Source organism: Cyanistes caeruleus, chromosome 3 (assembly GCF_971803275.1).
Source record: "Cyanistes caeruleus chromosome 3, bCyaCae1.hap1.1, whole genome shotgun sequence".
NCBI lineage: Eukaryota > Metazoa > Chordata > Aves > Passeriformes > Paridae > Cyanistes > Cyanistes caeruleus.
The window spans coordinates 90,606,659-90,634,000 of record NC_141703.1 but is presented as its reverse complement, the minus strand read 5'-3'; the positions used below and the strand labels follow the sequence as shown (position 1 = coordinate 90,634,000).

At 47.6% G+C, this 27,342-nt stretch overlaps 1 protein-coding gene across 1 annotated transcript in view; it reads left to right on the top strand.

Annotated features, from left to right (window-relative positions):
• The window catches only part of VANGL1 (VANGL planar cell polarity protein 1), a 45,936-nt gene extending 19,979 nt beyond the window's left edge, over window positions 1-25,957 (top strand). Inside the window, exons 5-8 of the mRNA XM_086882834.1 lie at window positions 13,164-13,297; window positions 16,580-16,712; window positions 18,700-18,934; window positions 20,186-25,957. Of these exons, the coding sequence (XP_086738960.1) occupies window positions 13,164-13,297; window positions 16,580-16,712; window positions 18,700-18,934; window positions 20,186-20,446 (763 nt within the window). The 3' untranslated portion in view covers window positions 20,447-25,957. The remainder of the gene's footprint in view (window positions 1-13,163; window positions 13,298-16,579; window positions 16,713-18,699; window positions 18,935-20,185) is intronic.
• The last annotated feature ends 1,385 nt before the right edge of the window (window positions 25,958-27,342 follow it).

The following is a 27,342-nucleotide window of genomic DNA, read 5'->3' as shown; positions in this document are numbered from 1 at the left end:
ATTTTCAGCCACATTCTTAACCATTTTTAGTCACAGGCCATACTCCCCCTCCCCCGTGTCTGCTGCCTTACCTCTGGAGGGTGGTGCTGCAGAGATATGATTGCTCTAGGCAGCAGGGTACCTGTGGAATTGCAGAAGGGAATTTTCCAGTAGCCTCTGGGGGAGGGGGGGGGGGACAAAAAAAAAAAAAAAAAAAGTGCTGTTCCCTGCTGAGTAGGGAGCAGTCTCCTTTGATGTTCCAGATGAGTTATGGGAATGGTTCCTTGTTCTGTTTTACAAGGGTCTGTTTGGTGGTGCAAGGGGTATGTTGCCAGCAAAGTTCAGCTAGGACTTACGGCATGGGTCAGAGCAGTGCCTCATTAAGAGGCTGCTTGTGACAGAAGTGAACAGCAAGCTCCAGGAATGCCAGGTACTCCTCAGAGGTGAGGGGAAAGTCTAGGATGAACCATAAGTATTGACAACATGCACAACTTGTCTGGAAGTTTCTGATGCAGTAAAGTCTGCCTCTGAAGCCTTGGAGGGTGTGCTTTTCTGAAAGGAGCGTGTTTTCCTAGCCTCTTACCTTTCTGCATACAGTTTCCAGATTTTACGTATGGCTTTTCATATGGAACTGCTCCTCCTTTGGATAAAGGGGAGAGAGCTGGGGGAACTGAAGTGCCCATATCTTTCTACCCTTCTCTCCTCCCTTCCTTGATCTTGATCCCTGATCATCTCCTCTGTGCACACACCATCCCTCCTCTCCTCCTCCTCACCAGGAGGAGCGTGAGCTGAGTGCACCAGACACCAGGCCAGGTACCAGTCTGATCTGTGTTCCTGCAGATGCACCAGGCAGCAAGGGTAAGCCATGCAGGCTGATTGTTATACCCTGGAGCAGTCTTGCATTTTTGGAATACTTAATACTTTAAAAGTTTACAAGCCTACTTGCAGGTGAAGTGCCCGCTGTTAATTATTAACCCTCTTGGCCAGTAGAGTGTTACTTGCTCCCTGGTAAGGAGCTGCTGGGCTTCCTCCTTCTGAAAGAGATGGTGTGGAGGAAATGCCATTGGGTTCATCTGCAGGGATTTCCTTTCTTGTTGGGTTGTCTTTCAAAACCAAGACTGCCCAAAAGTCCAAGAACGGTATGCACTCCAGCCCACCCTGTACTTAGGGGGTTTGTCCTGGAATTTCTGTTCCACTGCTGTGCCCTCTGAAGTGCCTGTACCACCCACAGAGACTGATGGCCTCCCTAGGCTGCCGAACAAATTTTGTGGCCATGAAGGTACTTTTATCTTTGAATTCTGAAAAAAAAAAATCCACCCCCTCAACCTTTGACGTCTGTTTCTTGTGGTGAATGATGAAATACAAATATTCTGCAAATAAGTGAGCTGTGTGCCCTTCGGGAGAAAAGAAGAGGCACACATTTTGCTTAGGGGACAAGGAACAGTGAATTTACAGTTCTAGTGTAGCACAACAAGTAAAGTCCAATAAATATGGAAGCTTAATTCCTGACTCTGCCTTGAAGAAGTAAGGAAAAGTTAATAGGGAGCTGTGTGCCAGTAATAGAATTTTAAAATTGTCTTTATTTATTAATGGCTATAAAATTGAGGGTAATATTTTCACTTATAAATTGATTGCCTCTCCATTACGTGCTTAAATGAACTTCATTGCTTAAATTTCTTTTTTCAGTATAGGTCAAGTGGGGACATCAGCTGACAGTGTGGGGAGAGCTATTCCCTGGCTGAGTGGAAAACAGATTCCTGGCACACAGCAGTAAGGGTCTTGGCTGTGGTTTGGAGCTTCAGGCTGCTGACTCTGGCTTGCATTCCTCTAGTCCTGGTAGAGGGTTATCTGCATCCTTGCTGGGGCTGGATTTTCTCTCAGCTTGGAACTGCAGGTCACGTTCCTGTGGCCCCAGTGCTGTTCGTAGGGTTGCTGAGTGCCGGTTATAAAATCAGGTGGCTCTTGCTGGGGTGGAGCTTTGTGGGGGATGCTGTGTGGTGGAGGGATGCTGTACAGGGAGGACTGGGCTGTAGTTTGAGAGCTGGGACCCCTCTGTGTGCAAAGGTTTGCTAGTGGCTAACATGGATGCTGCCTCTTCAGGCCTGTCTGCATAGGCTTGCAGGAGAACAACATTCCCAGGCATTTTGAGAGGAATCCTAGAACAAGTTAAAGCTGCTCTATTGACTCAAAAGACAACCTCATTCAAAGTCTTGCCACATTAATCCCATCCTCACCTGGGAGTCAAATAAGAGATGGTCCTCTTTCCTGAAAGAGCATCTGACCAGGCAGCTGTAGGATCAAGAGCTGAATGCTGATGTTTCATGGCTACAGCATCTAAATGTAGAGTCCTATTACAGCCCTGGAGTTTCACTGCCGGTAGAAGCTTTGAACACTTTATTTCCTTGAAATTAAAGCTGTACTTCTTAGGTTTGACTTAAAAGAAACACCTAAATCAACATCTAACCCCTTCTCCCACCCTCAAAAAAACTACTAACAAAAAGCCCCACCCTTAGTTACTTTGTAACTGTTAATGTAGTTTGAAGAATTCCTTGGCTAAAGACTGGCCTTATTTGAAGCTTGAACAGGCTTTAAATTATCTTGTGCAAATGAAGACTCTTACAAACTTCTTGCCATTCCTGCCAGTTCCTGCATATACTTTTTGTTCATCTGAGGCTCAGACTAATCAGAGGCATAGCATGCATGTATGCAGGGAAGAGGAAATGCATCGCTGTTGTGGATTATGCTGCTCCCAGGAACTGGAAATGCTAATCCAGGGTCCCATATGTTGCCAGCTTCTGTAGGGTTCCTGGGTGCTTGAGCAGGACATAAGCTTGATCTGGAAGCTAATGGGTGCCCTGTAGCTCAGGGCTTGGGGGTGTCTGGTATTTCATACCTTGTTTCTGCACTAAATGCAGAACTATCTCAACTCACCTTTGCATGCAGGTTAAGCTCGTGATCTTACTCCTAACTCCTGTGTTCAGAGGGTAAAGCACACCTTGATACTGTTCTATCCCCCTGACTTGTTTGAAACTCCCTAAATCCTAAATCCAACCTCAACTGTGTAGAAACTTTTGAAAGAGGTTACACCTCCCTCAGAAATACTCTGTACACCCCTCAATTACATAAATGTTTGATCATAGTTCTGCATCACTTCTTAAACTAATGCTACTGCAGAAAAAGTCCTGTCAGCAGCATGATCCTTCCTCACCCCTCCCAAAGAAATATTGTCTAGTTGCACGGCAATGCAGTGGTGGAATTGGGGAACTGGTAATTTATATCTCTGTTATCCATGTAGCTTTTCAGTTTGTGTGTGTATTTTTCTACTTGGATTATTTTGCTTAGTTTAATTTCTGCAGTCTTCCTAACTACCCTTATGGTGTTTAATGGTTATATAAAGGCTTGTGATGGCAGAGGAAATGTTTGGTGGAGCTGAGGGAAAGTTGCAGAATAGAATTCTCTCATGACCACGTACTGATATTCAGCTTGCCATTGATCGGGACCCTCAGTCCCTTTCCGTGGCACTGCTTTCCAGCATCTCATTTCCCAGTCTGTCTGTACATCCAGAATTGCCACATGTGCAAAATATGTCAATCCCACCTGCAGAATCTGTCACTTTCCCCTGTTGAAGTTCACATAGTTGGTAATTGCCCAGCCCTGTCATCTGTCCTGGTCTCTCTGCAGGACCTTCCTGCTTTCAAGGGCATCATCTGTTCCTCCCAGTTTTGTATCATCTGCAGAATTGCTTAGTACCCCTTCCAGTCCCATGTCCAAGGCATTTATGCACAGGGCTGAGGATGGAGCCCTGTGGAGCCCCACTAGTGACAGGTCTCCAGTCTGATTTCACCCCATTCACTGTAACCCTTTGTGCCTGACACAATTGCTCTCCCATCACATGATGTGTTTCTCCAGCTGAATGCTGGACATCTTGTCCAGTAGGATCCTGTGAGAGACAGTATCAAAAGCTTTACCGAAATCCAAAAAGATTACACCAACTGGCTTTCCTTGGTCAACTAGCTGTAGTTTCCTTGTCATGAAAGGAAACGAGTTTTGGTAAGCAGGACTCTCCTCTCATGAAACTATGCTGGCTGTGAGTGATGACTTTGTTGTCATCATGCTTTCAGGTGTTCTTCAATACCTCCCAGAATAATCTTCTCCATCACTTTACCAGGCAGTGAAGTGACACTGACTGGCCTGTAGTACCTGGGATCCTCCTTCTTGCCCTTCTTGAAAACTGGGACAACGACTGCTCAAAAATCCTCAAGAGCAGCTTTGTGATGACACCAGCCAGCTCTTTGAGGAGTATTGCATGAATCCCATCAGGCCCCATAGATTCCTGCAGTCTGTGGGATTGTGGTGGGGCATGGCTCTGTCTGCAAGTTTGCTCCTCTGCTGAGCTTTGGGGAAAAGAGAGCCTCCAGTCCTTGCTTCTCCTCCCTACTCCATCTGACCTACAGGGGACCAGCCTTGGCCTAAGCGTGAGGGATTGGTCTTGAGCACCTCAGGTCATGTCTTTGAAGATTCAGAGCTGGACATGGTGCACAAATGGATGGCAGCTTACTTCTGTGGATTTGGTTTGTAGTTGTAATTCCAGTTGTGAGACTGGACTTCGTAAATTGTTATCTTGAGTCATGCAGGTCTCCTTCCACAGGGCTCATTGGCCTCAATAATCTGCTCAGATGTGCAAATGTTAACTGTAAGATTGACTTCAGCAGTGTCCCTGACACATATCTCAAATTGGTCATGGGTCTGTCATATTGGGTGTTGACAAGTGGATCCCTTTGGACTGCTGGCAGCTGGATGTAATACCCACAGTGCCTGGGGAAGCCAACTTGTCCCTGCTTTGTCAACACCTGTGTATTTCTGGGTGCCTGTGTCTACTGTGCTGTGCAGGTTGGTGGGGAAAGCTCAGCAGCAGCTTCTTCCCATCATCTTTTCACTTAAGTTGTCCTCTTTGCATTCTTCTCTCACTGCTTTCCCTCCAAACTGCCAGTTTGGTCAATAAATGAAGAAAGCCTTTCACAGCTTTGGCTTTACTTTAGTCTGAGCAGACAGTAGCTGGTGGTATGCTTGTGGTTTGTTTTGTTCTCATGAATAAGCAAGATAATATTCTCATTAGCTCCCTTGAGGATACCACTACCACTTGGCAAAACCGTATCATGGAGACAAATGCTTGGTGTGCCAGCAGTGCCCTTTGGAAAACCCCTTTCTGAGCTCTAGCTCCTGGACCCAGTAGCTGCTGCTGCTCTCCAGGTCCAGTTAAACTGCTAGTGGCTCCTGAGGGTGCTGGCTTGGGCTTGAGGCGTGGATGTCTGGCCAGGTGTTGTTTTGGTTCACTGCAGGTGTCTGGGACATGGCAGATACATGGCATGGCACGGGCAGCTTCTTTGTCTCTCATGTTTCTTGTCTGTGTTGCAGCAGGCCCTGGAGCAATGAGGTGCTGGTGGCAAGTGTTCTCTTTCTGTTTGATGAGAAGGTAGTGCCTGTGCCTGTTTAAATGTGTTGTATGGCATCAAAGGGAAGTGGGTGTCTAGATCAAGAGCTGTTGGGGCATCTGCTTGTGGTTATTGGTGTCTGAAGAACTGGTTGAAATGCACCCCAGGCTGTGAGTGCCTCAAAGCTGCTGTTGTGCCCTGTCTAATCCGTGAGCTATACCATTTGGATTTAGTGGCTCTGCTAGGTATCTGCATGGTGAGTAACTGCTTGACAACACCTCCCCACACATGCTGCGCCCCTTGGAGAGGTGGTCTTGGCTTAAGGGGATGTGGGCAGTTTGCTTTGAATCCTGCTCTCCAGGCATCTGCCTTCCTCAGCATTCTGAGGGAGAAGTTTGTTACATCACATGTTCAGGCTTTCACAAGCTGCTCTTTCAGATGCAGCTCCTGAAGCTGCTCTTGTACACTGACCTGTCCCCATGGATGGGCTGAGGCAGCTGGGGCTCCCAGTTAAACTCCCTTTGCTATTCTGTGAGGGGCTGGAAGGCAACCTTTCCAGTTGCCTTGGCTGACCTGCTGCAATAAAGCCTTCTAGAATTGTATACAGGGAACCTGGCAAGATGCTTGGTCTCAGTAAGGGATTAAATCTTGTTTTTTTTCAAAAAGAGTCCTTTGCCTTCCATAGGAAGCTCTTCTGGTGCTCTAGAACCTCCATTGTTTCTAAAACTCTTGTTAGACTTTTACAGCTTATTTTCTGTCTGTTGAATATGATGTTGGAGGTAACAAGTGTCCTTACAATCTTTGTGTCCCTTGGCACTACATACCATGAAATGAGATGTTCACGGTATTATTGAGGAAGAGAAGTGTGTTGCTGTCACAGCATCTGACCTCAACACAGTGATTGTCCTTTCCTGGAAAATCATACTATTGGACCTTTTGGACCACTCCTTGAGTGAGTGGACTGTGCTCTCCTCCTCTTCCTCCTCACTACATATTGCCAGTAGTATTCTGGGTTTTTTTCCTAGTCTGTTATGCTAGCTGCCACCTTCAGCTGTTGGAAATGAAAGGAAGGGCAGTGCAGCTGTTGGGAAGGCATCCATCACGTTTTGAGGTTCTACCAATAAAGGTGACTGGGGAAAACATTCAGGCTGTGTGCTGGTACCCCTAAAGACCAGTTAGCTTCCTGAGGTATCAGGCTTGGAAGTTTGTCAGAAGGAGAATTGCAGTGGGAGCATGTCATTGGGTTTTACAGCCACTCACTAAAACTTCGTGCTCTGTACTTATGTAGCAGCATCCTTTTAATGCTGGCCTGGGAGTGCTTTTATAGGATTCCTCAGGAAGGCTTAAGTAAGTAGCTTGTTTGGTTTGTATGAAGTAAAGGAGTTGATTTCCCCCCAGCCCCCAAGTTTGGTCGTACCCTCCTGTAAAATTCTGGTTTTTAAAAATACCCACAGCTTTCCTTCAAAATGAAAACATTGAATGTAACAGCAAAGTTAGTAGTAGACCTGCAGGGATCGTTTTCTTTTTCACCTGTACTGGAGGGTTTTGACTAAGCTGTGTTTGAGGAAAACAAACAAAAAAATCTAACCTGAAAATTAATTATACTCCTTTCTCTCTCTCATTCAGAAAATTTCTATTTTGAAATCCCTTCTACAGCAGCAGTGAACTATTGTGTTGCTCAACTGGTGTATTGATTCTGATTTTTGTCTTGCAAAAGATGAGACAATTTCTGTTGGAGAGCAGTGTGTCTTGGATTGCACAGGGCAGAAAAGGGGAGATCTGCGGTATGAAACTGGGCTGGTGCTCTCCTTAAATTTACAGCAGTCATGTGTTGTTCAGATGTCCGGTGTTGGATATAGATGGGGACACACTTTAAATTCCTGTCCTTTTCTTCCCATGTTGTTTAAAAAGACTGTGAAGGGAGAAAAAAGATGGAGATGGGTCACTGCAAAACTGGGGCAAACCTTGTGTGTATTTGGGTTCCATATAAATTACGCCATTAACGGATGGATGTTGGCTTCCTTGGGGGCAGCAGCTGTGCTGCCATCATGCTGAAAACCTGCTACTATGACAAGGTTTTCTTCCCTTCCCTGATAAAGGTTTGACCTTGCAAATTCTTCTCCCTGCCTCACCAAATGCCAGAAGTTGGGTATCTAAAACAATCTCGCTGTGTACCAGTTGCCCAGCACCTGTACAAGGGAGGGTGAGGATTGCACTTGCCTGCCTTAGCCAAGTGGAGAACTCACTTGTGGTTGTCTGACAAGAAAATGTGGTTTTTCTTTTCCTAGGAGCTGCAGTCCTGTTCTCTCTCTCTGACTGTACCAAACTGAAATGCTCTTGTAGTTATGACAATCAAAAGGCATTTTTCTGCTCTGTTTGTTTGGCCACAGCTGCTGGAGAAGTTCCTTGTTCTGGCATCTCTGCTGAGATCTGACTCGGGCTCTGTTTACTGGAGAGGACAAGGCATTTGTGCTTCTGCCAGCACTGCAAAGTGCTTCTGAATGACCTTGGTCTTCTTGGGAGCCTTGCTCCAAGGTGTTGCTTGGGAAGGACAGAGGGGGAAGGACCGAATCCCTTGCGTCTTGCCAGCTCATGGCCTCTGGTGTTTCAGTGCTGCCCAGGGTCATCTGTCTGGACAGCCTGTGCTGGCCTCACCTGTAGCTATGACAGAGCAGGGAGGCAGGTCTGCTCTGCATAGAGGATGGTGGCAATCCCTTCTGTAACCATCTTCAGCAGGGATGTTGGTGTGGGAAGCATTTTGACTTCAATTGTCTTTTTCCAGTTTTATTTCTAGTTCTGGTGGCTTTACTGTGGGAAAACAGTCCAACATGGTGAAGGATCAGGAACTTGAGCCCAAGTTCTGTGCCCTGGCAAAAGTGTATGAGAAGGGAAAAGGGGGAGTTTTCTGGGAGGAAGATGTGACTGTATGGCAGGGGAAGGCAGAGCAGTCCTCTGAGCCTGTTGGGTGTGAGCTGATAGCACTGATTGAGAGTACAAAGTGCTGTGGATGAGCAGCTCAGTGTGCCCCAGGAGACTTCAGTATCTCTTGCAGTAGGCAAGCTCGATGCAATTGTAGGCTGGAGACATCTGGTGAGGCAAAGCTCTTCTTGGCTCTTCTTGGAAGGCTGTGTTATGGAATCTTTTCTTAGCTTTTCTTTGAGGTGCCAAACTTCCCAATTGGCTGTGGCAAGCGTTTTATGTGCCCAGAGACCTTGGCTTGTTTTGATACTGTGTCTGTTTTGAAGAATGTTAAAAAAAATGTTGTTTGGAGGAGAGGAGTCTGTGCTGGGAACCATTTGATTAAATAACCCCAGGCTTCCTGGGCCCTCGTTATTAGCATGTAATTAGCACAGCAGTCATCAAACCTCTTGACTATCCTGTGTATTTTAGGTGTGTGTGGCTCACTCTAAACCCTGATGCTGCAAGATCTGCATCCATAGCAAGAATGCTCTGGTAGCAAACAGCTCAGCTCTTTCTGGATGTGTACATAGATCTGTTGCAAAAGTGTGGGGCACTCCTCTGCCCTCGATGATTCTCAGTGTCTGCTGATGTTATACTACCATGTATAGTACCATTACAGTCTACATTTATAGCTTAGCAGGAAAGCACAAAATTGCTAAAACCATGTGAGTGACAGGTGCATAGAGGCGTGGCTTCAATTTTTAATCTTTTTTCTCTCCTTATTTTTTATTTTCACCAACCCTCTCCCACCACTTCATGAAACTCAAACAAACTCCTTTTCCTAGAAACCACCAGTGTCCAAAGCAAGTGTTTTGATGATACAAAGAGGCTTCTTTCCTTGTGCTTTGCTTCAGTATAGTACTGGCCTGTTTTCCTAGAAATCCACTAAGAAAAGCCAATTTCAGTATTAGTGTAGTTGTGTCACAGAAGGCAAATACAAAGTCAAAATGGCCTCTGAGGTGCAGTGAATGGCAAGACTGCAAATACCCAAATCTTGTGTAGCAGCAAGTACTCAGGCAAAACTGCTCCTGATGTACCCTGTTGAGAGAAAAAAAATAGTCGCTACCTTTGTGTCACATAGTCCCCTCCTCCACTTCCTTGGATGCCCTGTAAAAGTTAATTCATTGCTGTTAGTAAAGGGCTCTGCACTTCTCTGCTGCCAAATGCCACTGAGGTACCCTGTGCTTCTGCTGGCTCTGCTTGTTTGCTTTCCCTCTTGGCAGCGTGCTGTGACATGGCCTTCTGCAGGGGAGTAAAAACAATAATTAGAAAAAAACAACCCTCCAACTGCACAAAACGCAAAGCAACAAAGTGCGGAGCCTCGCCGACACTGCGTGCAAGGAAAACTCTGTTTCCAGTGGGCTGCTGGATTGTGCAAGAGGTTTTCCTCTCGTGCCATAAGTTTTGAATCTGAACTGTTGCATGGAAATTCTTTTTGTGTCCCAATTTTTAGAACTAGATGATCTTTAAGGTCCCTTCCAACCCAAGCCTTTCTATGATGATTTCTGTGTTTCTGTGCTACGCTTTTTCTGCGTTGTGGTAGTTTGCTGCGATGCCTGAAATACACTGGGCTGCCAGCCTCTCTCGATGGGACGTGGGAACGATCCGCACTCTGACCTCTTCCATACGGGCCATCGAGTATCGAAACTTTCTGTTTTCTTCCTGCCCCTCCCCATTCTTTCAAAGCGCTGAACAAAAGGAAAGCCTCGGCCCAGCTCGCTGAAATGCGGCTGAATGAATGCCGTGACAGGCATGGTCGAGCCGGGGCCTGCGGGGAGGCTGCGGCTCCGGCCGGGGCCTGCGGGGAGGCCGCGGCTTCCCATTCCCGCTGGAGCTGCCCTGCTGCTCCTGCGGCCTCCGCGCCTTGCTGGCAGGGCAGCACAGGGTCTGCCCTGCAGTGGGGAGCCCGAAAAGCTGGGGATGCTGCCGGGACCCAGCTCTCGGTGTTTGCTTTGCTATTCTGGGCGCTGCCCCTCCTCTTGCACAAGAGCCGTGCTTGGGGTGCTGTACCCGGTCAGGGCGCGGGTTCCTGATGACTGTCCTGTGTGGGGCAGGGTGAGGCTTCCCCTTGATGTGGGTGAGGAGGTTGAGCAACACGGCCCAGGAGGCTCTGATTCAGCCTTTTCCTTGCTCTTGCAAATTATTGTGACCCTTTTAATTTACTTGTCTGCGGCTTCTAATTTCATTTATTTATTTATTTTCCTGCAACAGAGAATTTGAAAGGGTTGTAGTTGTCTTCCTAACCTGCCATGCTTAGAAGGGACTACATGGGAGACAGAAATGGGCTGGTAGAAATTCAGGAAACTGATTTTTATTACATTTCTCTTCCCAGACCTCTCCATGTGTCTGGGGTATCTCATGTGTGGGATTGAGCCTATACTGGATTTGCATCAGCAACAAATACCTGGGCTTTAATTTTCAGAGTAATATAATCGTTGCTTACTGCAATGTAAAAGCTTGGTTGTGTTTGGATTTTGAGTGCACGTGCCAATGAATTGGTGGGGAAGGTTGTTTAATGAGGGGATGGAAGGGATGTTAGGCGGGGAAAGCTGGCATCCTGATGATAATGCTGTTGGTGGGGTCCAGGGAAAATGTATATGTATAAAAATAAATTATTCTCTGCTGTGATGCATTGTGTTTTGTCCTAAAAAAGCTGGTTGGTCAGTGGTGTTCCCAAACATATCCCACTGCTGGGATGGACGTTCCAGTGCTGTTTGAAATGAGTATAGTGTGTTAACAGAGAATAACTCTGTTCGTTTTTATCTTCCTGTTTTGAGTTGGTCCTGGTTTTCCAAACATTGTGTTTTGTGATGAAACCCTGTGGAGTTTTATCTTCCTGGGAAGCAGAGATGGAAAAACTTGATCATGTTTGAATGTAGTCAGAAGGGGGAACTATGTGCTGCTGCCACATGATTACTTTTATGAAATTTTGTTTATAGTCTGCAGCAAATTCACAATAGAAATCAGAAGCATGGCAGGGAGAATTAAAATGGCTTTCACCTGTTCTATGTCAGCATCTGTGTGTGTCTGACAGTGGGTCAGTCTGTACTACTTTATCAAAGGAAAATTGTTTCCTTGGTTAACTAGTGGCTCTTTATCACAAATCAGTAGCTGAGTGCTTAAGTGGAGTTTCTTTTACCAAATGTTAGCTGAGGAATTATGAAAAAGTGGCACCTGAAAGCATCTTAAAGAAGCTCTAGCTGGATGCAAAAGACTCCTCCAAACAATCCTAAGGAATTTGCTTCAAAATCTAAATCCATGATATGAAAGGTAGACAGCAAATGAATGGTGATGTACCATAACACTGAGTGTTGAAGCTACTCAGTGAAGAAGTCTGGGTGTGTTCTTCTTTCTCAGAATCTCTTGAATGGGCTGGCATCTGTGCTTAATTCACTGATCAGTGGGAGTGTGTACAGCAGCCATGGAGTGAGGATGGTGGGGAGTGTGTGTGTGTGTATGTGTTATTTTTTAACTTAACTTTAACTTTTTAACTATAATTACTAGGGTGTGATGCAGAATTTAAATATTAGCACAAAGCACAGGAAAATTTAAATTGCTTCTCCAGGAATGCACGCAGAATCTGTGGTAGGGCTGAGCACTGAATTTAGGGCTTAATTTGTTAATGTCTTATTTTCCCACGTTATCCTTCTTGTAATGTTTTCTTCCTACATAGTAACATGTGTGAGAATGTTGCTTTCCTTTGGAGAGGCCTTGTTGGTAAGTGTGACCTTTTCAATTAACTGGCAACAAATGTGTTGGCAGATACACTTTCATTTTGAAGGCACAAAAATTATTTTTAGCGTGGCTCCTTGGCAAATTCCAGCTGGCTCAATGGGTGATCTTGGTGATTTGCTGAGAGTGCCGCTGCCAGTCGGGTGCCACACCGAGGCACAGAGCCAGAGCAGCATGGAGAGAGAGAGAGAATTGTCCTATTCCCGCTTTTTTAAACACCAGAGCTCAGGCTTGTTTTGAAATGCTGCCCTATTTGTTGGTAACAGCGCCTACAGACATCTCTGTCCGTTGTCAAAATGATCGCAAAGGAAGATACCTCTGGGTTGAGCCTTTCCGGCTGCTGGCGCGTGTGTTTGTTTTGCTCCCATGTGTCATCGTTTTATGTAAAGGCATCCCTTCAAAGGGATGGAGGGAGTGCCACTGCTCCTCATTCTGTCCCTAGCCAGGGATTTTAACAGGCAGCACTGAGGTAATGCTGGCAGCCGTACTCCTCAGGCAGTGATCTTATCCTGCCGTGAAAGCTGAAGAGATCGCACTCATGTCAGTGCTGGGATGGAGAAGGTGTGAGGAGCTGCGAGGTGCGGCTGGACATGATGCAGAAGGACAAGCATCCATCCTGAGCTGGTCCCTCCGTCCAGGCTGGCCAGCTACGTCAAAACCCGTGTGGTGCTCTGGTCTTCAGCCTGAGCAAGGTCTCTGCAGCACAGCGATTGTACTGCTGAGGGAGGCTGAGCTCTTGTTCTGTAATTTCCCGTGCTGCAGGCAGCCTAGTGCTTCACTTTGTGCTGCCCTTGTTTAGGGATTTCCTGACATCCTCCTATTGAGCTGAGGGCAGAGACACTTATCTTGCATCTCAAATGAAATTTCAGGTCCTAGAGAGTAATTAATATTCTGTGTATTGCACGGTCCTGTAGGCGTGGCAACTCAGCTCTGAGTGATATTGCTATCCCTCCTTCCTTCTTTCCTTTTATTTTTTTTTTTTTTTTAATTTATGGAAACAAATGAGCTTGTTTCGATCTGAGGGGATTTGTCTTACTTTGTTTTTTCTTCTTTCCCCAGCATCCAACGAGCTGCACTGGTGGTTCTGGAAAATTACTACCGAGATTTCACAGTCTACAACCCAGCCTTGTTAACAGCCTCCAAATCCCGAGCAGCCAAGCACATGGCTGGCCTGAAAGTCTACAATGTTGATGGTAGGTGAGGTAAAATGTAGTTTCTGAGACTGGGTGGGATGGGGAAGGGCTGGGTTTGCTTTATGCTTTGTTATGCACACATTCTCACCTTTTTGCTTTGCCAAATCCTTGTCTCTTGCTGGAAATCTTCCTAGCAGTGCTGAGTTCGCTGGTTCCAGGTGACTTTACAGATGTGTTTAGCCCACAATAAGGCTTTTGTCTTTACCAGGTGAAATGGCTGCGTTTTGTGTAGGACTTGATTGTTGTGTGGCTTGACACTCTTCAGCACCCCTGCTTGTTTCAGGAAGCCTCTGCTTTTTGTCACCCTTGGGTCATCTCCTTAGTTGTGATAGTACAATAAACACAACTTTTAACTTAAATGAGTTCCCCAGTCGTTTATTGTGCTGCTTTCACATGCATCCTTCAGGAAAGTGAAGGAGCCACGTGTAAGCAGCAGTTGCTGATGAAACTGATGCTCATCAGCCTGCAGCCTTGACACTAAATGAGCTATGCCTGGCTCACCCATGGCCATGGAAATTCAAACACAGATAACGATCCCTATTGAGATTTGCTGTTCTACAAACAGTTTTCAAGCTTTGGAGCTTTAGAAGAGCAGGTGGATGGACAGATCCGAGGATGCTCAAAGTAGTGAAAACTGGACTTAATCATTTGACGCTCTTAAACCCTATCAGTGAAAGCCAAGATTGCTAAGCAGGGTGTGCCCAGCAGCCTTTATAGAGGTGCACATTCCTTTGGAAGAGTCCAAGCTGAGTAGCAAAGCTTTTATGGTGAAGGATGGCTGAAGTTGTGTGACAGAATGTGGTAGTGGCAAGTTCTGTCCATGAATTTGTTAGTATGGAAAGGCTTTGAGAGCTGGGAAGAAGAGGCTGAAGGGACTTAGCTGCGTGCATGGCGTGGAGACTGAAATATGAAGAATATCTGTCATATGGAAAAACACGAGACATGATTGTTTTGCTTTCAACAAAGTTTCAGTCCCTTATGGGTGTGGAATGTTTTGTTTTCATTTTCCTTGTTTGTTTGTTTCATTTTTGGTGAGTTTCAAAGACCTTATCCTAAAGGCTTCTCCAATCTCATGCAGCACTCCTGAGTCCATAACATTAACTGGAGGTTTAGATCCTTACAGTGAGATATTTCCGTCCTGACGGAGAAAGGGGAAAGTGGAGGAAGAGGAAGGACAGATTGACCATCGTGTGTCCTTTGCTGCCTGGAGTGATGCTCTTGACTGAGTTGTGTTGGAGAGGGGAAGCAATCAGACATGCAAACAGAAATGCTCTGTGTTTTTCTAGAGGTGAAACCATTCATTCCAGCTGCTTGCTGTCAGTGAGGCCTGGTGTAGGGAAGGTGAGGGCTTCCTGATCCCACAGGTGTCTGCACACTGTTCAGACCCCACAGCCTGCCAGGCTGGCTGCAGGGTGTGCCATTCTGATTACTGGCTTGTCTTCTCCTGCACCGCAGTATCTCTCCAGGAGCTGACGTGCTCTCTTTTCCTGCAGCACCTGCTGGGACAGTGGGACTCCCAGGCTCAGAGAAAAGACTGTCAGTCTGGTAGTTTGAGTGGCTCAGAAGCTGCTAGCTCATGAGGCTTTCTTAAAAGAGAGGGAACCAGAAGCAAGCTGCAGATGTGACTGGCAGGCCTTTGCAAGTGTCAAGCTTGTGAGCCTGCCAGGGTCTGGAAACTCCTGCTTTCCCTTCTGGGGCAGTACCGGTTGCCTGGGCTGTTCTGTGTGCAACGCAGCTGCCTTTGTGGACATGGAAATCTCAGGCTTAGAGGCATGTCCTTAAGAAGATTCCATCCATCTTACAAAGCAGAGTGTAGTTCTGGCTGCAGCTTACCCTGGCAGCCTGACAGTCTCTTATACCCTTCTTGTAAAGAGACAGTAATGCTATTAAGGCAGCCTAATTTGTTGACAGCTTTTGTATTTGATACTGCAGCAGCCAGGAAAGAAAAACATATTGCTGTAATCTCTCTTATGCAGAGTGGGGAGGTTCACCTTCAAAACCAGGATTTTCTTTGCCAGGCATACTCAACGAGGCAAATTACAGATGTAACCCAAATTTGGGAGCTAGTATCTCCCTTGAGTCATATCCTCCATTTCAGGACTGTCAAACAAAGTCCAAAATGTTTAGACTCTTAAGAAGCTATTTGTGTGAGTGCTTGTTCTTCCCACTGCTGAGTTTCAGGCTTCTGTCTTGGAATCTGATTTAGGCTTTTTAGGAAAAAAATTAAAAAGAGTTGCCCTTGCTTGAGCAGAACAAGAATTTTGAGCGTGTCTGTGCAATTGATTTGCCTTAACCACTGCCAGCTGAGAGTGTGGGCTTTGAGAGCAGTTTGGCACAAATTAGCTCTTGGTGGCTTGGAGGCAGTCCTAGACTATCACTTCTCTCTGGGTAGACCCACTTCTGCCCTCTATCTGGATAGAAAAGTTTGTAAACTCTTCTGGAGCAACCTTTTTCCTGTCCCTACCTGAACAGCCAGAGCTGAGGGCTTCATGGGAAAGTTGCAGAGAACTTAGTGCTGTGTTTTAAGGTCACTAGTTAAGATCTTGTGGCAGACAGCTCTGTGGGCTGGGTGTTACAGAGCAGATTGCAGCTTCCCTATTCCTGTGGCTGTGCAGGATCTGTTAACAGCAGCAGAAGTTCTAATGGCTGGTGCTGCTCAGAGTGCCATGAGAAACTACTACACCTATAGAACCCATCTCACCCTGCTGTGGGACTGCTTCTCTGACAGCATCTGCCCTTGTGGGAAACCCTGTGCTTTGTCTAAAGGTGACCCTGCTGTCCCCTGAGTCCTGTTTCCCCTTCCTGCAAATAACTGTCTGGAGTTTGGCTTTCATTTATTCATCTCCATGTCTCATTATGTTCTTGTGTTTGTCTCTCTCCTCTTTCCAACTTCTCACTTTTTGTGCTCTCACACTGTCTTGATGCTGAAATGTGATATGCTCCAGCTGCCCTTGCCTTCAAACTGAAAGCATATATAATGGGGGGTAAGTTGCATCCTTGGCATGTTCACCTCACTCTGCCTTTGTGTATGTTGTGTGAGACCCTCCATCCCAACTAACTTCCCTTGTCCACATGCCAGAACGCCCTCTCTAAGCCTGTGCTGCCTTGCAGGGTTTCTGCCGGAGCTCCCGAGGACCGGGGAAGGGTTTACAGCGTTGGCTGGGAAGGCTGGAGCCCCAGAGCACGTGTGACAGCTGCTGTGGGGTGCTGGTCTGTCCCAGCCCCAGCCCTGTGGCACTAACACCGCCTTTGTCTCCTTTGTGCCCGTCCTTGCCCCCGCAGGCCCGGGGAACAACGCGTCGGGGCAGTCCCGGGCCATGATCGCGGCCGCCGCCCGGCGCAGGGACTCCAGTCACAACGAGCTCTACTACGAGGAGGCCGACCACGAGCGCCGCGTCAAGAAACGCCGGGCGAGGTAAAGCCACCCTGTCCCGGGTGAGAGCTGTGAGACTCGGCCACGTGGGGCTTGCTGGGCCTGCGGGGTGCCCCTGACCCACCGTGAAGGGCTGGCTGTAAATCTGTCGCAGGGAGGAGGCTCATGAAGCCCAGATACATAAGGGGTGGTGACAGCTTGCAACTGGAATTATGGGAAGAATGTGTGTGCAGCTGAGCTCGTGTATACAAGGCACATAAGCTAATGCAGTGCCCTGGATTAGGTAGCAGTCCAGTGCTTGACAAGTCTGCAGTTACTTGCTCTAGGAAATCCCATTATTTTCGCCCATGCCCAGGCTTGTCATTGAAGTAATCCAGGGACAGAATCAGAGGAGTGCTTGGTGTTGCCCATTCATAGGTGAGGAGAATATTTTTGTTTGCAGGCTAGTCAAAGGGACAGTTTGACTGGCTTTCAATGAATTGAGGAGGAAAGACTTGACCAAAAGCAGTTACGTTTTGTTCTGGAAAATAGATATGTCTTCTTCCAGTCATGCTTAGGCTGCAGAATTGATGCTTTGTTGAAGTGACCTGAGACAGTGCCTCTGTTTGCTCAGGAGCCTAATTTATCTAATCTAAAAGCCTAATTGCAGTCTGTAGTTAGCATACCTAACAGTTTGAGGCAAGTTGCTTAGGGCAGGCTTCCCTGAACTGAGCTGTGTTTGGAAGGAATGTGTCATAACTGGAAGGAGCTGACTTGTTTTGAGTTTTCTTTTGGCAGTTTGTTTCACTGGGGAAATGCTGGCACTACGTCCCCTCCTTGCCTGCTTCAGTCTGACCTATGCTCTGTAGCCTCTTGTCTTTCAGCCCTCTTCCAGCCTTGGAGAAATAGGAACTTAAACTTGCCCTTCTGTGAAGTGTAGCATCCAAACATGGGCGCATCTCCCATGTTTGCTGAGTTTGGTTAGAGCAACTGCTTAGTCAGAGGGGAAACCATCAGTCACTAGGTAAGGGCAGATGTTTCAGGCCAGGAGTTTAAAACTGCTTTCCACCCCCCACCTCCCCCATGTCAAATTAAACAAAATGGGCAGATTTCAGGGCTTCTCATGCTGTTCCTCATGTACAGCCTGAATGCAGTATGCTATACCTCTGCTTGTGGTGAGGCAGCTGCCCCTGGCTTTAAGATGCATTGGATATTGATGACTTGAGAGGAGGATTAAGTATAAAACAAGTCCTGTCTGAGGGGGTGGAAGAGTTCTGTTGGGGGGCTCTTCCATTGCTATTTTTTCCTCACTAGCTGCAGTGTAGCCCCTCACTTGCAAGTTAGCCCAGTACTGAGTGTCTTAAGACATCTGTTCCCCTTTTATGGTGTGGTCTTGGTGTTTGTTCACCTGTGCCAACACAGGAATGATTTGCAGAGGATGCCTTTAGCTACAGTGTTAGGAGTGAGGAATGGAGGAGTGTTTTCACCCTTGCTGTTCAGTGGAGGGTGCAGTGCAGTCATTGGGCAGCATGAGCTCTGCACCCAGCTGGTGGAAATGGGAGCAGGCTGCAGCTTGTGAGCACGGAGTCTCGGAGCAGGTTGAGTCCTGGGTCACACTGGGTGTGTCAGCTTCCCCCTGGGTGCTTGCCTGTCCTGTGCCTCGTGCTGCAGTCCTGTGTGCTGGGACCGATGTCGGTCACACACGGTTTAATTTGGACACACGTGTTAAACCCAAGGGCAGCTGTGGTTTGTTTGAGTCGAGCGGCTGATGTTTATGCTGTGCTGGCAGAACCAAGTGCTCAGGGCTTGACATTCTTGATCCTGGTTTATGGCCCTCAGTTGCTGGGTGTCTTGGGCAAGGAAGGAAGAGCTGCTTTCTACCCCTTAGACTGTCAGTAGAGAAGATTCTGTGTAAATTGGTGGCAGGCAGTGACTTGATGGCAGATGGGAATAGGAGGCTTGTAAATCCTGACTCCCAGGCTCTGCCTTAACCACAGACCCATCCTACTTCTCGTTATGACTCTTGCTGTCTTGATTTTTTTTGCTGCAGGCTTGTGGTTGCAGTAGAAGAGGCTTTCACTCACATCAAACGCCTCCAGGCAGAGGAACAGCAGAAAGCTCCAGGAGAGATGATGGACCCCCGAGAAGCAGCCCAGGCCATCTTCCCTTCCATGGCAAGAGCTCTGCAGAAGTACCTTCGCACCACCCGCCAGCAGCAGTACCACAGCATGGAGAGCATCTTGCAACACTTGTCCTTCTGCATCACCAACAACATGACACCAAAGGTAATGAATGATTTCTCTAACGCGGCTGCAGGAGGGAAGGAGAAGGGGATGGCACAGCTGTGTGTGCAAGCAGAACAGGAAGTTGTCAAGGGAGGTGAGTGAAGGCTTCCATAGCTGGTCCCTGTGAATTGACCAGTGCGGTGTAGCTTGCATCAGGTCTTGAAGGGAAGTAATACTTCCTCTGCAGCATCTTCTTTTTCTTTGTTTCTGAGAGCGCCTATGAGGTATTTGTTCTTGAATCCAGTTCAGCAAAGGGAATTTGTTCTTGAATCCAGTTCAGCAAAGGGAATGCTTAATAAATGTTTGAAAGGGTGGCTTTGAGTCACAGGAGTTTTCCCAGATGGCTTATGGTAGCAGGATGATTCAGGTGGCAATCTGCAAAGGACCTTTTTGGTTTTCTGCCCCCTCTGCCTTGCTGCATTTTGGACTGCTAATTATTGCCTAAATCTCTGCCTCTCTCTGACAGTGTTTCTAATTCATGAACTGCTTGATCAAACACAGTTTGCTGCTCCATGCTCTGACTGTGACTGTTGGCTTGCAGACACAGCAAGGGACTGAATGATAAGGGAAACAGGTCACACAATTCCCCTCCCCCTTTCTACCTTCCCTTCTAAGAACACCCCACATTCCTAGGGAAGGGTTATTCTTGGACGTTCACCCGGGACTTATTGCAGTCAATAAGAAATGCTGTCAAGAGATGGGTCTTAGCACCCTCTCACTGTGAGCCACCTGGGACCTTGCCCGGGTATGTAAGGGGATTTCTGCTGCCATTAAGATTGCAGAGGGACTTTAAAATACAAGCAAGGTCAAATAGCATTTTGCATTGTGTTTTCAGTTTTGCACCCTCAGGCTGAAAACATGGAGACATCTGTTTACCACCTTAGCTTGGCCTGAAGGAGAGAGCCAGCTCTTCTGTCTGGGAGTGTAGTTTTGGGATCGGTTATGGGGCTGGTAGGGGAGAAATGACCTCTGCTCTACTGAACTGCTGCCAGATGGCTGTGCTGATGGCAGAAGTCAGGGCTATAACTTTGCAAACTTGCTGGGATGGACTGAAAGAGGATCTCCTGAGGTTTATGTCTGCTCCTGGGTCTGAAAAGCTGAGAGGGACTGGGGAGAAGATGTCTTCTGAAGTGCGAAAGCTGAAACAATTTGCAGCATGGCAAGCCCGTGCTCGTGGAGCTGTATTTGGGGATGGGAAGAGATCAGGGCGAGTTGTGGGGCTGGTGCTAACGTGTGTCCCGCTCTTGGCAGGCATTCCTGGAGCGTTACCTCAACCCAGGCCCAACCCTCCAGTATGACAGGGATCGCTGGTTCTCCAAGCAGTGGACGCTGGTCAGCGAAGAAGCGGTCACAAGCGGGTTACAAGACGGCATCGTGTTTGTCCTCAAGTGCTTGGACTTCAGCCTTGTTGTTAATGTGAAAAAAATCCCCTTCATCAAACTCTCAGAAGAGTTCATAGACCCTAAATCTCATAAATTTGTCCTCCGCTTACAGTCTGAGACTTCAGTCTAAGGGATTTTGAGGGTGGGTTGTTGGGAGATTTTTTTTTTTTTTCAATATTGTGCTTTTGGGTTTGATTTCCCCAATGCTGACTGAAACTGGCAGATGATGGACCAGTAATATTTGACCATCTGCACTTTATTTGGAAAGGGGAGGGGGGAGTTGGGATTTCTTATCTAGAAAGAAGTATCTTAAGAGGCAACAGGGCAACTTGGCTCAGTTAGCTCAGCCTTGGAGACAGAACAGATTTTTTTTTCTTTGCCCCTCTTTTCAGGCATCCTGTAAATCCCACGCTCTCTCTCTGTGCACGGCTGCAGTGTCAGAGTTGTTGCTGGAGCTCTGCCTTACACCGTGCATGCCTGTGCCCTTGTGTCTCTGCTTTTGCCACCTGTGGCTGCTCCTGAGGGTTCATTGCTCACCTGTCCCTCAGAGAAATCTCCTGGCACACAGGGTGCCACAGTCCCTGCTTACTTAGGGAGGAGGAGATATCAAAGGGTGGGGGTGTGAGGGGACTTCTTTATTCTTCTCCTCCTCCTCTCCATGTGCCTCTTCTGTCAGTGCTGGACCTGTATGGGCATAATGGGATGGTTTAATCCTCTGTGAAATTGCTTGTCTTGAACTGGATCAGCCCATTTACAGCTCTTCAATTTCTTTTTTTTCCCCTTAATCAGTGCTTATTAGTGAAGTTGTTCTTCATGTCAGAGCTCCCTGATATCTTTCCCTTGCTTCCCTTTGTCCTGGCTTCCCTCTGTCCTGCTTGTCAGCATCTTTCTCAGGCACGCCCAAGGCTTCCTGTTTCTGTCTCCTCTGTCTGGCTTTCTGAATGTGTTTCTCCAAACACTGCTGCTTCCTTTTGCACCTGCAAGGGCTGTGTATTTGCACTGGGACAGGGTCAGTAAGTAGCTGGCTCCTCCTCAGATAAATCACAGACCCTCCCTAGTCTGACAGCCTCTTAGAGGGGGCACAGGCAGGAATGTGCCCCTCCCTCTCTATCCAGCTTCAAGTGCGTCTGGAGAAAAGACGGGCAAAAACACTTCCCTCCTTCAGGAGAGGAGCCAGGGAAAGGCTGACCTCTGCCCCATTCACTTGATTTGGAGAACTGTTGTGCTCTGCAAACACTGCAGTGACTCCTTCCCCACCGTACGCCTTCAGCTGTAGCTAAGAAATACCAAACAATGCCTGAATGTTGAAAATCTGCCTGCCTTTCTTGGCCTTGCTGTACTGTGGGAGTTTCTGCTCAGCGTTGGGATCTGCTTCTGAGAGATGCAGTTTTGTTTGTGAGGCTGCCTTTGCCCACCAGTGCAGCTTTCAGGTGTGAATTTAGTCACCTGAGTTTGGAAGGTTCTCTTTTAACAGTGAGACTAAATCAGGCTCTGAAGTCTGATTGCCAGCACAGATCATGGAGTGACTGGAGCCAGCTGCACGGCTGGCAGCAACCTGAAGGTCCCGTGAGATTCATGTGAATGTAAATGATCAATTCATTCTGCTCAGTCTTTTGCCATGCAAATGTTCCTTATCGGGCAGGATCTGGCCTGCCCTCCATATGGATGTCTTAACGAAGAAGGCCCTAATTCCAGCAGTGTGTAAGTCAGTGCCTTTCATTGCCAGCCTGCACAGCCTTCTGAGGAGGGCTGTGACAGCCCCTCCTGTCCCTTTTGGCCTTTTCCAGCCCTTCCCATGGCAGGTGTGGGCTGGCTGATGCCCACCACAAGCTGGTGGGAGGGAGCAGCCACCTTAAACAGGGATGCTGGGGACAGGTTAGGAGGTTCCGTGCTCTTCCAGCCTCTGCAGCGGTGGAGATGCGTGTCTGACAGCACCTGTGGATAGTCCTCTTGGGATCAAGGGAACACCCTGGTGAGTGAGGGTCCAAAGTGGTGATTCCCCATCCAAGTGACACCTGCAGTTTCCTGTGCTTTTCTTACAGGCGTGTGATAGTCTCCTGGATCCTTTTTAGTCCATGTAATGTGCTGGACATGGTTGTAAAGAAACTGGATGGCACAGCACATGATGGGATTATGCCCTTTGCCCTTAAAGGATGGGAAGCAGGTAGTGTTTTTCCTTCTCTAAGCTCAGTGTTTGGGTTTTTTGGCAGATCAGGCCTTCTGGTAGTCTGTAAGGGGACTCCATTATTGACTGTTGCCTTTGCAGTGTTTTACTTTGAAAAAATAGGTTGGTTTATTCCTTTAAAAGAAAAAAAAAAGTAAAGAAAGGAGAACATGTAAGTATCTTACATTTGGCTCTCCTGAAGATGCCTGCACCTGGCTTTTATGATGTGCATAACCAGCAGTGTGGGAGAGACTGGGAGTAGCTTGGGAGAGTGTGGAGCACTTAATACCTGTGTGGAGGCTACTGCCTGTGGCTGACTTGGATCATTTCTGTGAAGCCAGAACAAGAACCACCTTGCCAGGGGCTTGGGTGTGCCATGTGTGTGAGAGCACCTTGTCACAGGCACATCTGCAAAACTTTTTTACTTTCCCAGGATTTCCTTCCCCTTTCCTTTTCCCTGTCCCATGAGGAGGGGTTGTCTGACAGTATCTGCTCAGGAAACTCATGTCTTAATTTTGTTAAATCCTTTAACACATGGAGAACCAGACGGAAGGAGCGTGTGCTCAGTCTGGGTCTGCTTCTTCATCTTTGTGCTGTGGTTCAACACTGCCTTTTCTGCCTGCTGCCACAAAGGACGCTGTCAGCAGGGGCCAACTCCTACATTAAATGTTCTTCCCTATATCAGCAGCATGAATGCTTTGCCTGATGAAATCTGAAGGAGAGGACTCTCCCAAATGGTCTCTTTAGAGATGCAGCCTGCTTAGGGGTGAGGACAGACTGAAAGGGGAACCATGCTTCCTGAATATTCCCTGTTCTGGTATTTTTAGTGACATTTTTCAGGATCTCTCTTGCTTCCCTTCTCCATGCAAAATCAGGGGACCACTATCATACCTACCTCACCGGAGTGCTGTGAGGCTAAACTCAACTTGCTTTCAAGTGCTTTGAGATCCACAGTTGGACCTGTGGCATCTGTAGGAATTCAAGCTCTATAAAAAATACTGAGCGGTGAGTGCGGACTGGTTTGTTTCACTCCGTTTATAGCCAGCTAATGAGTAAGAATGGAGTCATAGGGAATGAAGCTCTGATCCAATTCCTGCAGCCCTTACTTTTACCGAGCTTGCCAAGAGCTGAGCATAAATACAACTTGTAGGGTTTGCCAGCCAAGTGCAGGCTGTTCCTCCAAATGCCTCTCCTATCCTGCACTGTCTCCTTGCACGTATTTTCCTTCCTCTCTCCCAGTCTGGATGTTTGTACCTGGTTGGGAATTGTGGGGGGTTTATTAGAATTCAAGTAGTTTTTTAAGACAACCCTGTTGGTGATGGAGTGGTCAGTGTCCCCCTTGGAGATGATCCTTGCACTGGACGTCCTTCACTGGAAGCTGAACCATTTGATAGGGTGCCGTGCCCAGCCAGGTGTGGCGGTGCCCCACTCCTCTCTTCCATGTTGGCATGTTTCCTGTAGCTCAAGAATGCTGCTCAGATACTTTAAAGGCTTTGGGTTTTTTGCTCTCAGATTTATTACAGCCTAAATCCAAAGCCATGCTGAGATCTTGCAAAACCAGATGCAGCTGAGACTTTCAAGTGTTCTAGAGCAGATGGAAATGGCTGTGGGTTTCCATGAAGGCTGGCTTTCTCTTTCCTGGCTATAAATTGAAAGATGTGAATTTCTTACAGCTTCCAGGCGTGTAGGGGCAGATACTACTCTTAATGCTTTGCCAGTCCTGTAACTGGGCATGGGCAGGTGGTAGTGTCACATCTGTTGGCCTCTCACTGCCATGTGGCTTCAGCCGTGTGTGCAGACTCTGTGAGGCTGCCCTGGGTCTCAGTGTCTTTTCCCACTCCTGGAAGCTGAGCAGGCAGCACTCTTGGAAGCATAAGCATTGTAGCACTCCCCTCCACAGCGTATCTGCAGGGCTGGGAGGTGCTGAGGCTGCGCTTGGAAGCTTGGAGGCAGTGCTCAGCAAGGCTCAAGTTTGGAGATCTGAACAAATCCCAGCCCTTATGAAGCCTCCAAACCTTTTCCTTTGGGATGAGGTTCTCTGTGCAGCACCATGGGAATCTGCTGATGCTGAATACAGCCAAAAGTTGTAGGGAAGAAATACCTGGAGCTGGTCCTGCCCCACATAAATAACCTTGAAAGATCTCACTTGAGATGTGCTCACTTCCAGCACTTGCTGCTGAAGAAACTGAAAAGATCCATAACTTGCTAAACATGGAAACCTATTGAAGCCAGTTTCATCTTGTTCACCAAAACTTGTAATTCTGCCCTTTTCAAAGGATAAACAAAAGTCTTGCAGTCTTCTGCAACAGTGCTGTAGTCTGGTCATGAGCTGGCTCCTCACTTGGGCCCAGCGGTGTGAGAGCTGCTCATGAGGTTTGCGTGCAGGTGTTTTCTCATTCAGCTTGTGTGTGTCTGTGTGCTTTCCCCCCTCTAGTGTGCACATTATACGTGTTTAAAGCCTCAAGCCAGACTTGGTGGCTCAGTGTTTCAGCTGTCCTTAAGAAGGAAGTGCTCTTGGAATTGAGCTGGTTTTAGAAAACAAACAAACAAACAAAAAAAAAAAAGAAAAGAAAAAGGAAACCCTCCGAATTTCTGTTCTGAAAGTGATGGCTTTGGGCCATGACCTCTCCTCGAGGAGTGTGCATCCTCCTGCGTTCAGGCTGCTGCCTCCCATCGATGACCAAAAGTCGCCCTTCCCTGCAGCTGTGAGTGGTGCGGATCACTTTGGGCCAGTCCCGAGCAGGGTCCCCACCGAGCCAGCGGCACAGCTGGCATTACCTGCCCGTCTGCATCCCCCTAGCAGCCTGCATCTTTATCCCTGGTGCACACGGAGTCCTGTGGCCAGCAGGCAGCCGGCCCTGCCCTGGGTGTGCTCTGCCCAGGGAGGGAGGGGACCCTCCCTTCCCTCTGGCTGCTTCCCGGGCACCTCTCACCAGCTCTGACCATGCTTGGGGGTATCTCCTGTGTGCACAGTGGGGAGGTGCTGTGGCCACTACCTGAACAGGCATAACTGTGAAGGAATCTTACACTCTTCTGTGCCTGTTTCTTTGAATCAGCATTATTGTGTCTTGGGGAAGGGGGTGGGAGCAAAATGTCCTTCCCCCACCCTCCTTTATCACTGTGTAATAATTTTTCTACACACACTGTGTATAGTAAGAAGGGTTTTGCCAAGGTTTTCTAATTAATAGACACTAACCAGCATTTCTTTCTTTTTTCTCTTCTTTGCACATGTGACTTTAACTGCAGTGGTACATGGTCTTTCTGTTTTTTTCTAATTGTGAACTTAAGTAAGCAAATTCCTGGTGTCTGTGACATTAATGCACTGTGGGTTTAGCCTTGTAAATTGTTCTGTTCCAAGCTGGGTTCTCTTAAGTTATAGCTGGATGGGGTTTTGTTGTTTTTTAAACTGAAACATAAAACCGTTTTACACTTTGCATATTTTGTACAGTAAAATTCTGGAAATAAACTGAAACCAGATTTGATTGTCCCACTTCTTTCTCTTACCCTTTCAGACAAAAAAAGCTCTTCTGACCTTCATGCATTCCTTAGCTGTGGGCAGGAGGGGCCCAGCAAACCTGTGGTTTAGGGTTTTTTTGAGGTTGTCTTTTTGTCACCCTCATTCTTGGCCTTTCTGGTCTGTCCTGCCATAGTAAAATGTAAACTCATTTATCACTCCTGAAGGAAGACTGGTAAGTAACTGCTTTGAACACCTGAAATCTCAAATGATGGGGAGCAAATGCAGCTGGGGAAGTTGGCGGGGGGTTGACTGGGGTGGGAACAGGTTTTTCTGCCTCCTGTGTTCTCATGGTTTGCACACAAATTAAGAAGTGCAGGATTCACTGCCGAGTGCCTTATTTGGCTCTGGTGGGGAGGAGGAGTGGTAAGAGGCAGAAAAGCCAGTGCTCCTTGTTTGTGTGGATGCAAGCCTATGCTCTGCTAAAAAAAGGTGCAGGGATCTCACCTCAACAGCATCTCTGGGTGTGGCTTTCCCCACCATCAGTTTCCATCTCCAGCACACCAAGAGCTCAGAAAGATCAAGCAGCTGTGCCCAAGGAAATGTGGGAGCAGCTTTTTTGCTAGGTGTTCTTTGGTGCCCACTCTTCAGGCAAGCCCAGCCCAGATCTCCTTGGTGGCTTCAGCTGCTGGAAAAATCCACAGGATGCTGCTTTTCAGTGAAAAAGAGTGCAGCAGTTGTGAAGATAAGCAGCACAGACAGAAATGCCTGCAGAGAGAAACAACCACATGGGTAAATCTCTGTTTGTGCGGAGGCAGATGTATTTGGGCTAGAAAGAGCTGAACTAAGGCCCGGGAGGAAGCAGGAAGGGTGGGATGGGGGTGTGCTCTGTCCTGCCTCCTGCCCTCCCTTGATCTCTGCTTTTCATCTGTCCCCCTCATCCTGCTGGGGCTTTGGCAGTGCCCAGCCCTGCACTGTTTGCAGGTCAGCTCCCAGAGATGGCCAGGGAAAGGGAAGCACTGCTGCTGCCCTGCAGAGCCTGAAGTGGGGGTACAGCCATTGCTGGTCCCCTCCTGCCCATCAGAGGAAAACCTGGCTTGTTGGACTGGAGCTGTGGAGGGAAAGGCTCTGTGGGAGTCGGCCACAGGTGTGTCATGGGAAGGTGTAAGCAGCAGGAATTTGGCATAAACAAGATACTGGGCTTGTCAGCCTCGTTCCAGGCTCTTAGCCTTGAGAGCTGTGTCTTTACATGTGAGTAACGCTCTGTTTCATTTCTGGGATTGTGCTGATATCAAATCAACACCTGACTGCTGCCAGTTGTGGCGCTTTCTGTCCTGCTGTGGGCTGTAGAAGCTGATGGAAGGAACAGGCTTTACTAGAGGGACTAGTTCCCTTGGCCGTCACCCAG